This window comes from Melospiza georgiana, chromosome 1 (assembly GCF_028018845.1).
Source record: "Melospiza georgiana isolate bMelGeo1 chromosome 1, bMelGeo1.pri, whole genome shotgun sequence".
In the NCBI taxonomy this organism is placed as follows: domain Eukaryota; kingdom Metazoa; phylum Chordata; class Aves; order Passeriformes; family Passerellidae; genus Melospiza; species Melospiza georgiana.
Window position 1 is genome coordinate 2,601,778 of NC_080430.1, and position 17,589 is coordinate 2,619,366.

Genomic DNA, 17,589 nt, shown 5'->3' on the forward strand with positions numbered 1-17,589 from the left:
ATCAAAAAACCTTCCTGGGTTCATCCAACAGAGCTGGATGCAGGATAAAAATCAAGCTGATGATGAATAAATAGAGATTTTGTCTTTCTGTCCTTTAAATGACACATTTGCATTGGGGTTGGCGTCACCACTGCCCTGAAAAGTCTGAGCAGAGTTTTGTGATGAAGCAGATTTTAGCACAGCTTTTCCTGCTGCTTGTAAATTGTTATTTTAAAGAGAATTAAGGTTCTGGCTGAGTTCATAGGATTCGAGCCCTGATTAGCCCCAAATCTTGGAGAGCACCCAAAGCTCTGTGTGAAGGAGGGGAGAAGTTTGCACAGCTGGGATGGGTTTGGTGTTAAATCAGGGAGTTTGGACTGAAAACGAGCCTGGAACATCTGGGCTGGCATGGGTGAGCCGAGCAGCGCCAGGGCCATTCCCACTGCTCACCCCTGCCTCAGTTTCCTGAACAGCTCCCTGGGACAGCCACGCTTGTCCCTGATCCCTGACCCATGGAATTGTTGGTTGGGTTTCTGTTTCATGAGGAAATGGCTCCTTCTGTGCCCAGGTGTGGCCCCTCCACCCGCTAACCCAACCCCTGTCCCAGGATGGGGCTCCCATCCTTGCTGGGAGCTGCTGGCCTGTCCCAGAGCACTCAGGAGATGGGGACCAGACAGGTCACCAGGACAATGACATGGCTTGGGGCCTTGGGGACACAGGTTTGGTTCCCGGGGACACAACTTGGGTCCTTGGAGACACAGCTTGGCAAGTTGGGGACACAACTTGGTAACTTGAGTTCCTGGGGACACAGCTTGGCTCCTTGGGGACACAGCTTCAGTCCTTGGGGACATAGTTTGGGTTCTTGGGGACATATTTTGGGTTCCTGAGGACATAGCTTGGGTGCTTGGGGACCCAGTTTGGGTTTCTGGGGACACAATTTGGGTTTCTGGGTACACAGCTTGGGTTCTTGGGACACAGCTTGGGTTCTTGGGGACACAATTTGGGCCCTTGGGAACACAGCTTGGGTTTCTGGGGACAGAGCTTGGGTCCTTGGGGACTCAAATTGGGTTCCTGGGGACACAGCTTGGGTTCTTGGGGACACAGTTTGGGTCCTTGGGAACACAACTTGGGTTTCTGGGGACAGAGCTTGGGTTCTTGGGGACATAGCTTGGCAACTTGGGTTCCTGGGAACACAATTTGGGTTCTTGGGAACACAGCCCGTGTCCTTAGGGACACAGTTTGGGTTCCTTGGGGACACAGCTTGGGTCCTTGGGACACAACTTGGCTCCTTAGGGACACGGCTTCAGTCCTTGGGGACGTAGTTTGGGTTCTTGCGGATATATTTTGGGTTCCTGAGGACATAGCTTGGATTCTTTGGGACCCAGATTGGGTTTCTGGGGACACAACTTGGGTCCTTGGGGACATAGTTCGGGCCCTTGGGGACACAGTTTGGGTTTCTGGGGACACAACTTAGGTTCTTGGGGACACAATTTGGGCCCTTGGGATCACAGCTTGGGTCCTTGGGGACATAGCTTGGCAACTTGGGTTCCTTGGGACACAACTTGGCTCCTTGGGACACAACTTGGGTTCCTTGGGAACATAGCTTGGGTTTCTGGGGACACAGCTTGGGCCCTTGGGAACACAGCTTGGGACACAACTTGGGTCCTTGGAGACACAGCTTCAGTCCTTGGGGACATAGTTTGGGTTCCTGAGGACATAGCTTGGGTTCTTGGAGACACAGCTTGGGTTTCTTGGGACACAACTTGGGTTCTTAGGGGCACAACCTGGGTCCTTGGGGACACAGTTTGGGGTTCCTTGGGGACACAACTTAGGTCCTTGAGGACACAGTTTGGGTTTCTGGGGACACGATTTGGGCCCTTGGGGACACAATGTGGGTCCTGGGGTTGCTGAAGGCTCTGGACACTCCAGGCATGAAGAAGGCGCTCCCGTGGGAGCTGGTGGCCTCTTTGCCACCAGGAAATGCAAATGGAGATGTCCCAGTGAGACACAGCTTGGCCCTCAGGCCCAAGGACCTGCTGCAGTCCCCACCCATGGCCAGGGGGTGGAACTTGAGGCTCTTTAGGGTCCCTCCCAACCCAAACCATCCTGGGATTCTCCACAGGGCCCCGTTCCCCTCTCAGCCGGGCACGTGCTGTTGGAAATGTCAAGTTCTCAGGGCTGCCTTGAACCAAACTGGTTGAAAATGTGCCCAAATGCTCTTCCAAACCCATGGATCCCCCCACACCTGTGTGCTCCTGGGACAGCAGCTCTGAGAGCACAAGAGGGGGTGGAGGAAAGGAGGACACATTGAGGAAGGAGGTACCAACCCCTGAAGCCCATCTTGAAGGGGATAAAACCTCAGAGTGCTTCCCCAGATCCCCTTTTCCCCATAATTGCCACCTAATTACTGGCAAATAACAATAATAGCACAGTTCAGTGGATTTTTAATCTATGCAAAAGAAAAATAATATTTTCCAAATCCCAATATTCCATTTTAGCAGTGCCTTTGCCACGCTTTCCATCACAAATCCCTTTCAAAGTGGGCAAGCACCCACAGCCACCAAAGGTGAGGATGAGTCCTGCATCCCACCTCCAAAAATCAGGGAAAAAAAGTTTAGTGAAGTTAATCCAAGAGAAAAAAGATAAGAATAAAACTGCTGCTTCACGTCTTGCTCTTGCTAGTGATGTTCAAATATTTTTGCTTCTCAGATGGGAAATTCCATCATCTCAAAAGCCCAAATCCAACAACAATCAATAAGGTAAAAAGATGGTGGTTTTAATTCATTCCAATTTTTCACATTTGTCTCAACACAGTGGACCCTGTTTTAAAAACAGGCTTATCATTTGCACAAAGATGCAAACCTCCATTGCATTGAGTTTAAAACTGAACAAATGAATATACAAAAGAGGAAAATCAGCAAAGACAATGACCTATCAGCACAATCCAGCCCAGAGCTTTGTAGTTTTGTGCGCAGGGTGGGTAATTATGGTCCCTCCTCATCCCTGCTGTAGCAGGAGATGTTACACCAGGTCTCATTATCATTGGTGACAGCACTCCTGTATTTCCATAGAACATTTAAATAAATATGCACAGATCACTGCTCTGAAACACAAATGGTGCCTGGGGGGGAGAGGTGGCTTGGAGAGGTGACTCCCAGCAGCAGCCACAATTATCCAAAGCTCCATCACACCCTTTCCCCTCTGTCTCCTCTCTTTTATTCCCATCTCTCCTGGCCAGGCATTGAACTGAGGATGCTGCAGTGTTCACAGGGGTTTTCAGATTGGGGAAGAGATGAGAATGTTGACTCCATGTTTCAGAAGGCTGATTTGTTATTTTATGATATATATTACATTAAAACTATACTAAAAGAATAGAAGAAAAGATTTCATCAGAAGGCTGGCTAAGAATAGAACAGCAAGGAATGATAACAAAGGTTTGTGGCTCTGGCTCTCTGTCCGAGTCCACGGTCACAGCTGACTGTGATTGGCCATTAATTAGAAACAACCACATGAGCCCAATCACAGATGCACCTGTTGCATTCCACAGCAGCAGATAATCAATGTTTACATTTTGTTCCTGAGGTCTCTCAGCTTCTCAGGAGGAAAAACCCTAAGGAAAGGATTTTTCATGAAAATATGTCTGCGACACTGCAGGCGTGGGTTTTTGTCACAGACATCTTTTCATAAAAATCCTTTCTTTAGGAATTTTCTCCCTTCTGAGAAGCTGTAGCCTCAGCAACAAAGTGTAAACAATGGTTATCTGCTGCTGTGGAATGCAACAGGTGGATCCGTGATTGGTCTCCTGTAAATGTTTGGATTTACTGACCACTCACGGCAGAGCTGCTCTTGCTCTCTGCCGAGACACAGACCTTTGTTATTCATTTCCTTTTCTATTCTTAGCTGAGCTAACCTTATGAGAACTTTCATTCTATTTCTTTTCAGTATAATCATAATGTAATATCTATCATAAAATAATAAATCAAGCCTTCTGAACACGAAGTCAACATTCTCGCCTCTCTCTTCATCCTGCAACCCCTGTGACCACTGTCACAGGTTTTTCCCTGAACACCCATTCGTGGCTCTGCCTCCTTGCCTAGGTGCTGGTTTGGTGATGGGAATCCCTCAGTCCCTGCCAGGGTGATGGCAGGAGCAGGAGCAGATGTTGCCTGGCCTGCCTGGAGCACAGATGCCCCAGAAACCTTTCCCCAGCCACGAGAGCTGTGTGTATAAATAACCCTGATGGTTAGAAAGCAAAGAGCCTGGAAAATCTGCCTGACCCACGGGGCTGGGACCACGCTGAGCTGCCTTTTATCTCTGAGCTGAGCCTGGGAGTTGTTCTCCGCGGGTTATTTTTAAATAACCAACAGCACTTCCCTGCAGCTCTGTCCTGCACCAGCAGCAGCAGGTGGGGCTTTCAGCACAGCTCTAGGGTGGGAAAGAGCTCTTGGTGACCATCGCTGAGCTCTGGTGGATGTCACAAGGTGTGGCTTTAGGAAGGAGTAGGTGTGACATGCCCATGCTGCAGCCCTTGGGGGGTTTGGAGATCTCCAGCCCTGGGAGGGTTTAGAAATCTCCAACTCTTGGGGATTTTGGAGATCCTCAACCCTTGGGGGAGTTTAGAGATCTTCAGCCCTGGGAGAGTTTGGGAATCTCCAGCCCTTGGGGGTTTGGAGATCCCTAACCCCTGCAGGGTTTGGAAATCTCCAGCCCTTGGGAAGTTTGGAGATCTCCAGCCCTGGAGGGGTTTGGAATTCTCCAACCCTTGAGGGGTTTGGAGATCTCCAAACTCTTCCAGTGGGAGATCTCCAGCCCTGGGGAGGGTTTGGAAATCTCCAGCCCTGGGGGTGTTTGGAAATCTCCAGCCCTGGGGAGGGTTTGGAATTCTCCAGCCCTTGGGAAGTTTGGAGATCTCCATCCCTTGAGGATTGTTTGGAGATCTCCAGCCCTGGGGGTGTTTGGAGATCTCCAGCCCTGGTGCTCTCCTCTGGAACCTCCCTGTGTCCTTTGGGAGAACAAACTGCCACTGTGCCATGTGCTTAAGTTGAAACATGAAGCCAGGGTTGTGGTAATTTAACTTTTTTAGAGGTTTACTCCCCAAAAACACCTCCCACACCTGGTTTTCCTGGTGTGGCACATTCCCACCAAGGTGTGTTCATCCCTACACCTCACCCAGCTGATAAGGCTCTTCCTGCCTATCTTGGGTGACTGATTCCAAACAGGGCATAAACTTATCAGTAATGATAAGTAAGTAATTCGTTTATAACAGGAAACCTCGAGGAATGGAGCTGCAATAAAATGCAGATACTGCTCTCTGCAAGAGCATCAAGGCAACAAATTCCAATGAGAAGGAATTGCCCTTCCAGGTCCATTCAGGCTTTTTGGGAAGCCAGGGCTCTGCTTTTTCAGCACCAGAGATAAAATTTCCTGATAAAACATATGGTTTCAAACACCCCTTTTAATCCCAGTGCAGATGGGGATGTTTCCCCATGTTTTCTGCCCTCAGGGATCTGATCCTTGCTGGAATTTCTGCCTTGACTGTCCATTTCCACTGTGAGCACAGCAGAAATGTTATTTATTCTGGTAACAGAATAAATTCAGCATTGACACCCCCGAGCCCTGGTGCTGCTGGAATGGCAATGCCAGAGCTCCTCATGGATGGAGCAGGTGCTCCTTGGACCATCAGGGTGGAGATTTTTCTTCTTGAGAACCACTTGCCTCAGGCTTCCTGTGCATCCCCATCCCTGATATTCCTTCCTGCATCTGCCAAGAAGCCAGAAAACTCTCTGTAGGTGCTCAAAACCCCTCTCCCATCCTTCACCTGCTTTCTGCTCCCTCCAACAGATTGGGGAGAGGGGAACCCCCTCCTTCAGGGACAGATTTCCAAGCAGGAGCTTGAGGGCAGATTTTCCCACTAGCGAGATTCCCCTCTTTTATTATTTTATTTTACATTTTATTTTATTTTATTTTATTGTTATTTTTCTTTTTTTTTAATTTTATTTTTTATATTTTATTTTATTAATTTTTATTTTTTTATTTTATTTTATTTTTTATTTTATATTTTATTTTATCTATTTTTTATTTTATATTTTATTTTATTTCAATTTTTATTTTTATTTTATTTTTATTTTATTTTTTATTTTTAAAATTTATTTTATTTTATTTTATTTTAATTTTTCACCCCCAACAGCCAAGCAGCTTTTCCCAGGATGCGTTCTCCTCATGTTCCCTATTAGTCACACTCTCAGCCTTTCCAACCAGCGCCACAAGCTGATGCCATTAATTCACTCAAGCAAAATTCCAGGCGGCGTTCCTGAAACCAGCCCCGGCGGCTTGTTTGGATTTAAAACCAGCGCCTTTCTCCATCCTGGCCGGCTGTGGAGCACCTTCCCAGCTTCTCCAGCCTGCGGACGGTCGGGCAGGGCTGCGGGCAAAGGCGGGGTCTGAGAGCCTTAAATAGGGAGCCCGGCTTGCCCAGCGCTGGGGAGGCTGCACCGAGCTGGACCGAGCTGCTGGGGCTTTATCCAGGGCTTTATCCGGGGCAGGGAGGAGGGATCGAGGCACAGGAATGTCGGTGGAGGAGGAGGGAAAGGCACCGCGAGCAGCATCATGTCTCTGTAAGTACATTTTATCCCTTTCCCTGTAGTGCAGGCAGCGTGCAGGATGGACTGACATCCAGCTAGCAGTTATTTATATATATTTTTTTCATTCTTTACAGTGTTTTAGAGTCGGTTTTTAAAGTTTTCCCAGCTCCTACAGCTGTGTGGAGGGGTCAGGGGGTTTTGGGAGGTCACTGTGGCGAGAACATCTCATTCCTGTACAGCTCTGACTGCTTTGGGAGCTGGTGGTGGTTTGAGCAGTCCGACCCCTCCTTTGCAGCTGTTTTGAAGTGGAGCTTGTGCCCTGTGTTCATACACCTCTGGAGGTGATGGATGACTGAATGAATGGGTTTCAAAGCCACAGGGATGGGGAGTCCTTTCTTGGGGAGGTAATTCAGCTGCATGAATCTACACTGTAATTCAGGCAGTGTGCAGAATGGACTGACGTTCAGCTAGCACTGATTTATATATTTTCATTGATTGGTGCATTTTAGAGTCGGTTTTTAAAGTTTTCCCAGTTCCTACAGCTGTATGGAGGGGTCAGGGGGTTTTGGGAAATCACTGTGGTGAGAACATCTCATCCCTGTACAGCTTTAGGAGCTGTTGGTGGTTTGAGCAGTCCAACCCCTCCTTTGCAGCTGTTTTGAAGTGGAGCTTGTGCCCTGTGTTCATACACCTCTGGAGGTGATGGATGACTGAATGAATGGGTTTCAAAGCCACAGGGATGGGGAGATAATTCAGCTGCATGAATCTACACTGTAGTTCAGGAAGCGTGCAGAATGGACTGAGATCCCACTCCCAGCCAGCACTGATTTATATTTTTTTCATTCTTTGGCATGTTTTATACTCAGCTTTTAAAGTTTTCCCAGTTCCTACAGCTGTGCCTGTGGTTGTGTGGAGGGGTCAGGGGGTTTTGGGTGGTCACTGTGGTCAGAAAATCTCATTCCTGTACTGCTTTAGGAACTGGTGGTGGTTTGAGCAGTCCAACCCCTCCTTTGTAGCTGTTTTGAAGTGCAGCTTGTACCCTGTGTGTGTTCATACAACTCTGGAGGTGATGAATGACTGAATGAATGGGTTTCAAAGCCACAGGGATGAGGAATCCTTTCTAGGGGAGATATTTAAGCTACATGAACCACCTCATCTAATCCCTCTGCCTGCTGCAGATCCACCCAGATGGGTTTATTTTTCACCCAGACTGCATAACTTTCACACTGCACAGAGGAACTGGTGGAAAGATGCAAAAATCTGTGTTTTGTGCTTTGATGGCTGGGGTTATGAGGAGAGGAGCCTTTTCCTAGTGCCAGTTCAGCACTGTGAACAAGTCTTTCCTTGAAAGCTTGTTTTATTTATAATCAATCCCAAAACATCATGGAATGTTGTTAACCCCCCATCCAAGCAATTAAAAACATTAAAATCCCACAGTTTGGGATTTGTAACCAGTCAATCCTAAACCCCACTGGAAGTTTAACCAAACTGGTTTGTAGGGAGGGGATTTTTACCTCGTTTCCTTCGGCTCCTGCTCTCAGATCCAGTGCCAGGGGGGCAGACAGGGGTGTGTTTTGGTAAAAACCACATTCCAACCCCCAAAAATCATAGGATTTTGAGATTTTATGATCATTTTCCCCACTCAGCCATGCTCACCAAGGTGTGACCCCTCACAGGAGGGTGCCAGGGTGCAGCAAGAGCTCGGGGCTGTTTCCTGCAGATGTTCCTGCAGATCCAGATGTGCACAGAGGGCTGGGCAGCAGGGCAGCGGCAGCACCCACAGCTCAGGGTGGAGCTGGCAGCCAGGGATGTTCTGCTCAAAGCAACAACCCCTCACTTCTGATATTTTACAATTTCCTTCCTTTTCCTTGGCTCAGGAGATTTGGGAGCACCTCATTGGGTCCTCCTTCCTACAATGTGTCCCCTAGAGGAGACAGGGGGTGCTTTGCTAGCAACCCTGACAAATACCACTTCAAAACTGGAATATTTCCTCCAAAATTGGTGAAAACCTTGGTCAGACCCCCCCCCCCCCCTGCCCCAGCACACAGCTCCTGGGAGGTGCGTTGGAGCTTTGGGAATTGTGTCCATGATTAACACTTGTGAATTATGAAAACGGTGAATTATCCTCGGTGTAAGCTTCAGAAACCCTTTGGGCAGCACTGAAATTTGGATGAACAGGATTCAAAGTGCATTTCTAAGAACAATTTTGGGCTTGCAGCTGATTTGGAGTGCAGATGGGAGCTGGTGGGGGGTTGGACACCTGTATGGGGCCAGCCAGGGTTGGGCAGCATCCAACCTTGCCTGATCCAGCCCAGGATGCTCCACAGGCAGATGCACCATGCCCCACACCCAGCAGGACCTTCCCTTCCCAGACGCCATCAGCTGGAGCTTGGCTGAGAGCCTGGATTAACTCTGCAAATCCTTTAACACCCCAATTTACCCTTATCTGAATGTGAACACCACAGAGGGAGAGTTAAATACAGGGAACTTCCCCATCTCACCCCCGAATAAACCAAATTTCCTCAGTAAATAAAGATTATCTCAGTGGGCATCACTTCCCATGTCCTGCAGTGGCTGAATTGACCAAGGCATCACTTTTGGGGCAGGAGAGGAGGATTCTGCTCCCAGCAGCTTTGAGGGTTGGTGGCACAGAGGAGAATTTCCCACTTTTGCTGGTTGATGACCCAGCTGTGCCTCAGTTTCCCCAGCAGGGCCTTCCCTTCCCAGCCCCACATCAGTTGAGTGCCTGGATTAATTCTACAAATCATTTAACACCTCAATTTTCTCACTTCTGAATGTGAAAACGACAAAGGAAGAGTTAAATACTCTTTAGGGTGTACCCACTGGAAGGAAGCAAAAAAAGGCACTCAAACAGGGAACTTCCCCCTCTCACCCCTGAATAAACCAAAATTCCTCAGTAAATAAAGAATGTCTCAGTGGGCATCACTTTCCATGTCCTGCAGTGGCTGAATTGTCCTACCTGCAACCAAGGCATCACTTTTGGGTCAGGAGAGGGGGATTCTGCTCCCAGCAGCTTTGAGGGTTGGTGGCAGAGAGGAGAATTTCCCCACTTCTCCTTCTGGTTGATGACCCAGCTGTGCCTCAGTTTCCCCAGCAGGGCCTTCCCTTCCCAGCCCCTATCAGCTGAGTGCCTGGATTAACTCTGCAAATCATTTAACACCCCAATTTACCCTTATCTGAATGTGAACACCACAGAGGGAGAGTTAAATACAGGGAACTTCCCCATCTCACCCCCGAATAAACCAAATTTCCTCAGTAAATAAAGATTATCTCAGTGGGCATCACTTCCCATGTCCTGCAGTGGCTGAATTGACCAAGGCATCACTTTTGGGGCAGGAGAGGGGGATTCTGCTCCCAGCAGCTTTGAGGGTTGATGGCACAGAGGAGAATTTCCCACTTTTGCTGGTTGATGACCCAGCTGTGCCTCAGTTTCCCCAGCAGGGTCTTCCCTTCCCAGCCCCACATCAGTTGAGTGCCTGGATTAATTCTGCAAATCATTTAACACCTCAATTTGCCCTTATCTGAATGTGAACATGACAGAGAAAGAGTTAAATACCCTTTAGGGTGTACCCACTGTAAGGAAGCAAAAAAAGGCACTCAAACAGGGAACTTCCCCCTCTCACCCCTGAATAAACCAAATTTCCTCAGTAAATAAAGAATGTCTCAGTGGGCATCACTTTCCATGTCCTGCAGTGGCTGAATTGTCCCACCTGCAACCAAGGCATCACTTTTGGGTCAGGAGAGGGGGATTCTGCTCCCAGCAGCTTTGAGGGTTGGTGGCAGAGAGGAGAATTTCCCCACTTCTCCTTCTGGTTGATGACCCAGCTGTGCCTCAGTTTCCCCAGCAGGGCCTTCCCTTCCCAGCCCCTATCAGTTGAGTGCCTGGATTGACTCTGCAAATCCTTTAACACCCCAATTTACCCTTATCTGAATGTGAACACCACAGAGGAAGAGTTAAATACAGGGAACTTCCCCATCTCACCCCCGAATAAACCAGATTTCCTCAGTAAATAAAGATTATCTCAGTGGGCATCACTTCCCATGTCCTGCAGTGGCTGAATTGACCAAGGCATCACTTTTGGGGCAGGAGAGGGGGATTCTGCTCCCAGCAGCTTTGAGGGTTGATGGCAGAGAGGAGAATTTCCCACTTTTGCTGGTTGATGACCCAGCTGTGCCTCAGTTTCCCCAGCCCCAGCACAGGAAGAGCACCATCTGTGGTGCCGTGAGCTCTCCCCCAGCCCGGCTGTGTGAAGACTCGGGGGTTTGCGTTCACAGGGGATTTGTTTGATCTGGAAATAGCAGGGTTAGAAAATTCCATCTGCGCGAACCAAAGCAGCGCTGCTTGGCTCCTCTCCGGGGGAGCAGTGGGAGCAGAGCTGCATTCCAGGAGGGCTGGATGTGGAGATCAGAGCGGGGCACGTTTCCCTTCCTGCTGCTGTGCTCCCACCACGGAAACCCCACAGCGAAATTTGTGTCTCCAGTGGTGCCAAGCCAGGCTGGTGTCTCGTGGCATCACCACGGCAGGCTGGATGGGGCTGGAGCAACCTGGTCTAAGAGATGTCCCTGCCCATGGAATAGGATCTTTAGGGTCCCTTCCAACCCCCCAAAAATTATAGAATTTTGAGATTTTATGAGCATTTTCCCCACTCAGCCTTTTCCCCACCCAGCGTGGAGATTTATGGTTGATGCCCTTCTTGCACATAGGAAAACAGCCTCTTCTCTTCTCTTCTCTTCTCTTCTCTTCTCTTCTCTTCTCTTCTCTTCTCTTCTCTTCTCTTCTCTTCTCTTCTCTTCTCTTCTCTTCTCTTCTCTTCTCTTCTCTTCTCTTCTCTTCTCTTCTCTTCTCTTCTCTTCTCTTCCTCTTCCTCTTCCTCTTCCTCTTCCCTTCCCTCTTTTCTCGGGGTGCAGGTGTTTTCCCTACTGCTCTCATCTCTCAGTATCTGTGCCAGCCAAGCAGTGAGATCCCTCCTGTCTTTGGTGCTGCCTGAGGTCACCCAAGGAACTCTCTGTATGTTAAGCTAAACACGAAATGCTCGTTACAAGCTCTTCCTCCCCAGCTGTCCAGGTCTCCTAACAAATCCATGCTTTTCTCTTGAAAGCTTCTCAAGGTTTATTTTTGAAACAGTCTGTATTTGATTAAAGTTTTGTTTGCTTTGTTTCAAGAGGAACTTAAAAGGGCCATTGGCCTGTAAACACAAATATTCCCATTTTTCCACTGATTCTTTGCATTTTTCTGGGTTTACTGATGAAAAATGTTTCAACAGGGCACGTCTCTGTGTTGTGGGAGCATCTTCCACTGCTCCAGCCCTGAACACACTTTAAGGGGAGAAATTTTCCCTGATATCCAATCCAAACCTGCATTGGTGCTGATTGAGGCCGTTGCCTCTGCTCCTGTCCTGTTCCCTGGAGCAGAACCCAAGCCCAAGGCTGTGCCCTCCTGTCAGGAGCTGTGCAGAGCCACAAGGGCCCCCCTGATCCCTTTTTCTCCAGGCTGAGCCCTTCCCAGCTCCCTCAGCCCCTCCTGGTGTGGTGGTGTTCACAGGAGTCCCAGGAGGGAAGATATGAGAATCTTGACTCCATGTTTCAGAAGGCTGATTTATAATTTTATGATACATTAAAGGAGAATAATATACTAGAACTATACTGAAAGGATTTCATCAAAAGGCTTGGACAGAATAGAAAAAAATGATAATAAAATCTTGTGACTGACCAGAAAGTCTGAGCCAGCTGGGCTGTGATTGGCCATTAATTAAAAACAACCACATGAGACCAATCAAAGATGCACCTGTTGCATTCCACAGCAGCAGATAATTACTGTTTTTCTTTTCCTCTGAGGCTTCTCAGCTTCTCAGTAGAAAAATCCTGGCAAAGGGATTTTTCATAAAATATCATGGCTACATCCTGGTGCTCTAGCCCCTTCTCCAGTTCCATTCCCATCTCTGGATTCGCTCCAGCTCCTCAATGTATTTCTTTGTCATGAGGAGCCCAAACCTGACCCCAGCATTCGAGGTGTGGCCTCCCCAGTGCCCGGCACAAGGGTCAGTCACTGCTCTGGCACAAGATGTGACCTCCCATCCCTGTTTGCTTTTATCTCGCCCCTCTCCGTGCAGGTTCTAACTGAGCAGCCCTTATGACCAACATGAGCTGGAGCTTCCTCACCCGCCTGCTAGAAGAGATTCACAACCACTCCACCTTCGTGGGGAAGGTCTGGCTCACCGTGCTCATCGTCTTCCGCATCGTCCTGACGGCGGTGGGGGGCGAGTCCATCTACTCCGATGAGCAGAGCAAGTTCACCTGCAACACCAAGCAGCCGGGCTGCGACAACGTCTGCTACGACGCCTTCGCGCCGCTCTCCCACGTCCGCTTCTGGGTCTTCCAGATCATCATGATCTCCACGCCCTCCGTCATGTACCTGGGCTATGCCATCCACAGGATCGCCCGCTCGGCCGAGGAGGAGGAGAAGCTCAAGGGCTTCAAGAAGAAGAAGCAGTTTGCCCTCAACTGGCAGGCCGTGCGCAACATGGAGGACGCCATGGAGGCCGACGAGGAGGAGCCCATGATCTCCGACGACGCGGCCGAGCACGACAAGGCCAGCAAGGCCAAGCCCAAGTGCAAGGAGCAGCAGAAGCACGACGGGAGGAGGCGCATCCAGCAGGAGGGGCTGATGAAGATCTACGTCTTCCAGCTCCTCACCCGGGCTTCCTTCGAGGTGTGCTTCTTGATAGGGCAGTATCTGCTCTACGGTTTTGAGGTGGAAGCATATTACGTCTGCAACAGGGTCCCATGTCCCCACACCGTGGACTGCTTCGTGTCCCGGCCCACGGAGAAGACCATCTTCCTGCTGGTGATGTACGTGGTGAGCTGCCTGTGCCTGCTGCTGAACATGTGCGAGATGTTCCACCTGGGCTTCGGGACCATCCGCGACGCCATCCGCAACCGCAAAATCAACAGCTTCCGCCAGCCGCCCTACAACTACGCCTACCCCAAGAACATCTCCTGCCCTCCCGAGTACAACCTGGTCGTCAAATCCGAGAAGGCCACCAAGATCCCCAACAGCCTGATGGCCCACGAGCAGAACTTGGCCAACGTGGCCCAGGAGCAGCAATGCACCAGCCCCGACGAGAACCTGCCCGCCGACCTGTCCACGCTGCATAAGCACCTGAGGGTGGCCCAGGAGCAGCTGGACATTGCCTTCCAGAGCTACAGCAGCACCCAGGCCAACACCCAGCCCTCTCGGACCAGCAGCCCCGCCTCGGGGGGCACTGTGGTGGAGCAGAACAGGGCCAACACCGCCCAGGAGAAACAAGGTGCTAAGCCCAAGGCCTCACTGGAGAAAGGCAGCTCCAGCAGTAAAGATGGGAAGACATCTGTGTGGATATAACTGTGTCAGGAAGCCGTGAGAGGGGCTTTGGTTTTGGTTTATTTCTGGTTTTCGGTGTTATCTCGCGTGTGTTTCGCAGGGCACGGTTTTTGCATGGAAGTCGAGAGAGTGAAAGGAGTGTTGGACCAATTTAGTGCTGTCTTCCAGTTAACAAAAGACATTTCTTCCCTGTTTCCAACGTGTTCTCCAACTGGGAACCTCCAGCGTTGTAGTGCGTTCATTAAGTTCATTTAATTCCTCCCCCATTTTATGTATCTGCTCCCCCCCATTTATTACAGCGACCTGAGTGGGTGCTGCTGGTGATAGAGAGACGGTGACTCTTGTATCTTGATCAGAAGGCTTGATTTATTAAGATATGATATATAACACATTATGACTATACTAAATAGAATATAGAGAGAGGTTTGCAGAGCTGCTAGCTAAGCTAACAATAGATAGAAAAGAATCCCAAACAAAGTTGTGTCCAGGGACTCAGTCCCCTCACTTGCCCTGGTGATTGGCCCTTAATTATAAACATAGGAAATGAGCCAATCAAGGTGTCCCTGTTGCATTCCACAGCAGCTGATAATAATTGTTTACCTTCTCTTCGGAGGCCTCTGGCCTCCCGAAGACACAGAAATCCAAAAGAAAGGATTTCTGTGGAAAAATGTCTGCGACACCCCATTTATGCATGATCCAGGTGACCATGCTGATGCTTTAATTTAATACAGAAATAGCCCATCACAGAAAATGGCTGCAATTACACCCATAGTCCATTGAGGAGAAGGAGGAGGATGTCCCTCAGAGTTCAAAAAACAAGTCTGATGGCAAAAGGCTTCACCCAGAGCAGCCTCTGCATCCACAGTGAGTGCACTCCATGATTCTGCCCACTTCCAGCTTGCTTTTGGGGACCCTGCAGATGCAGTTGGTGCCAAAGTTGGTGTCCCGAGTCTGGATGCAGCGCAGGCAGCAGAGGTTCTCATAGCCCTGCTTCTTCCACTTGGCTATCAGGTTTTTGTCAGCATAGCCCTCCTTGATGCAGTACTCATAGAGCTCTCTGCTGATTGCTTTCCTCTTGTAGAAGACATCAAAGATGTAACGTGTTTTCTGGTGGTGGATCCTGAAGATGGGCCAGAGAGACTCCACTTTCCTCTTCCCTTCGTGTGGCTCTGTCTCAGCTTCTCTCATCTTCTGGTCCAGCTCGTCCAGCGTGGGCTCGATCAGCTCCCAGCATCCGGGGGCGGCTTCCTGCTCCCCTTCACTTTGGGCATTGCCTCGGCAGCGAGAGGGCCAAAGGGCGAGGGGAACTGCCAGCACTCCCTCAAGAGTCACACCGCCGGCCCCTGCTCCACCCACTGTCCCCAAGTCTGGGGGTTCACTGGGGGGAAAGAAAGGAATTTAGGTGGTGGGACCTGGCCCCAAGTCTGGGGAAGCAGACCCCACAGGAAAGGGAAAACCAAAAACGAAAGGGGTGAGGACTGTCCCCAGAAGAACACCCCGCGCCGAGAGGGCCCCCCCCGCACAGAGAGAGGGCAGAGCTTCCCCATGCCCGCCGGCGCGAATTCTAAAAGACAGCGAAACACGCTGCAGAGAAACAATGCAGCTGTGTATACTGCTTTTAAAATCCCCGAGCAGCAGCAGCAGCAGCAGGGAGCCGGGGCACACCGAGCGGCAGACCGAGACCCCCCGCCCCGCGCCGAAAATTTCCTCCGGCCACGAGCAGCGCCCAGAGACCAGCCCTCAAGGGAAGAAGGGTCGGGAGCGGTCCCCAGCGCAGGGAGGGCTCCCAGGGAAAATTAAAAAGGCCGGGGGGGGAATCACCGAGTCCGGGGCTCACCTGATCCAGCAGCGGTGCAAAGGAAAAGTTCAGGCGGATGGTTTCTCGTCTTGAAGCCCTCCTCAGGTGCGGGGAGTTGCGGCTTCGAATCCCGTTGTAAGGCCTCGGACTGTGCTGATTGTAGACTGAATCGCTGCTAAACCACGAGAAGGAAGGAGTTGGACACTCGCCGGTGGGGGCTAACCAGGTTTATTGGAAAGCCCACGATGTATCAGCGAATGACCCAGAACAAAGGGTGCCTCAGGGTTATAAAGGGAAGGAGTGGACCCGGGAGGGGTTTACAGAAGACCAATAGGGGGAGGAGAGGGGATGAACTTAACACAAATGACATAGTGGAGAGCCCAATAGGTACCAGGTATGGGAGGGGCCCCGGGACCACAGCCAACCACAACCCCCAAAGAGGAGAAGCTTCTGGAATGCTAGGTGGAGTGGGGGGGGGGGGGGGGTGATTGACTTGGCCCAGGGAGGAGAAAAAGCATACATATAAGGGAAAAAGGGGAGGAGGAATTATATAACCTAAAAGATTGACAGTATAACTGGCAGGGCTGTGGCGGGAAAACTGAGGAGGGCAGAACCATTTTACACAACATGGGGGGGAGCAGATGCATAAAATGGGGGAGGAATTAAATGAACTTAATGAACACACGTATGAACACACTACAACACTCCAGTGAGTAACAGCAAACCCTCCCCACCTCCCAGCCCCTGGCTCAGCACCAGAGCCCCCAGCAGAGACTGGACAATGTGCTGTGCTGGGAAGAGGAGCTGCTGGTGGCTCAGGAGAGAAGCGAGGCTGACAGGGATCAGCCGCCCTCCTGCATGGCAAGGCTCGAGTGCTGCAGGCCAGGCAGCGTTTAATTACTAAACACCCTTAATCAAATTAATTCCTGATCCTTTGGTAAGAAAACCACTGACATATTGCAGGGACCTTGGTGGCAGGCTCACAGCTGATGGCCTGCCTGGGCTGGCACATGCCAATGAGGGCCTCGTTGGATGCTGTGAACCAGAGCTGGCACTGTTATGAACAAAAATTCAGTTGATTTTTTTCTGTGAGAAAAAGGTTACCAGTACTGCTGGGCTGCTGCCTGTGTTATGGTAATTACGGGTCGTTGTCGTTAATGGTTGTTTTTGTATTAGTAAAAGCCCTGGCTGGGGCGAGGTAATGGCCCTTCTCCGAGACAGTAACGGGTGGGGACATCCCGAACAGTGAGGAGAAGAGACCTGGAGGGGAGGGTTTTGCAAAGTGACTCCAGGACCAGCATGCTGTGTGGGACTACGGCTCCAAACGTACTGAGAAAACCCCAAAAACAACGAGCCAAATAAGAGCTGAGAGACTGGAGTGATGTCTGGACGTGAGGAGCCGAGTGCTGGGCCTGCAGAGATGCGGAACACCTTCGGAGTCCCTCTCGCCCTGACCACGGGAGTTGTCCCCAGCGCCGACTCTGCTCCAAACCCTCAGAGACATTGCGTCCTACTGGTGCCTGTGTAGCACTTGCTACAGATGCGATGGGAATTGTTGCAGTTACAGGGTTTTTAACAAACTGCTGCTTCACATCATCTGAAAGTGCCTTTATGCAACCAGGAAAACAAAAGTGTGAAGGGTTGAGGCTCCTTTACTTGCTGAATTTTTGGCAATCGGCGTCGGCAAACTTGTTTTTCTGATCAATTGAGGAAAAGCACTGTTGGCAAATTTGTTTTTCTGATCAATTGAGGAAAAGCACTGTTGGCAAATTTGTTTTTCTGATTAATCAAACCCTTATAAATAGTGGCAGGAGGCAGATCTATGCATAGTGGTGTGTGTGTGTCCATGT

At 50.0% G+C, this 17,589-nt stretch overlaps 2 protein-coding genes across 5 annotated transcripts in view; one reads left to right on the forward strand and one right to left on the reverse strand.

Moving 5' to 3' along the window:
• GJC2 (gap junction protein gamma 2) overlaps window positions 1–14,464 on the forward strand; it is a 40,409-nt gene extending 25,945 nt beyond the window's left edge. For 3 of the 4 annotated variants that reach the window (XM_058028914.1, XM_058028895.1, XM_058028905.1), the window contains exon 2: window positions 12,692–14,464. In XM_058028914.1, coding sequence (XP_057884897.1) covers window positions 12,712–13,962 — 1,251 coding nt within the window. In that variant the 5' untranslated portion in view covers window positions 12,692–12,711 and the 3' untranslated portion in view covers window positions 13,963–14,464. Of the gene's footprint in view, window positions 1–6,514; window positions 6,594–12,691 lie in introns of those variants that run through there. The other variant, XM_058028885.1, reaches the window with a different exon arrangement.
• A 134-nt stretch (window positions 14,465–14,598) lies between these two features.
• LOC131086122 (protein BUD31 homolog) lies at window positions 14,599–16,134 on the reverse strand. Its single transcript, XM_058028928.1, is given in 2 exon segments — window positions 14,599–15,173; window positions 15,176–16,134. Coding segments are annotated over 2 exon segments (432 nt in total). The 5' UTR covers window positions 15,213–16,134; the 3' UTR covers window positions 14,599–14,778.
• Between the last annotated feature and the right edge of the window lie 1,455 nt (window positions 16,135–17,589).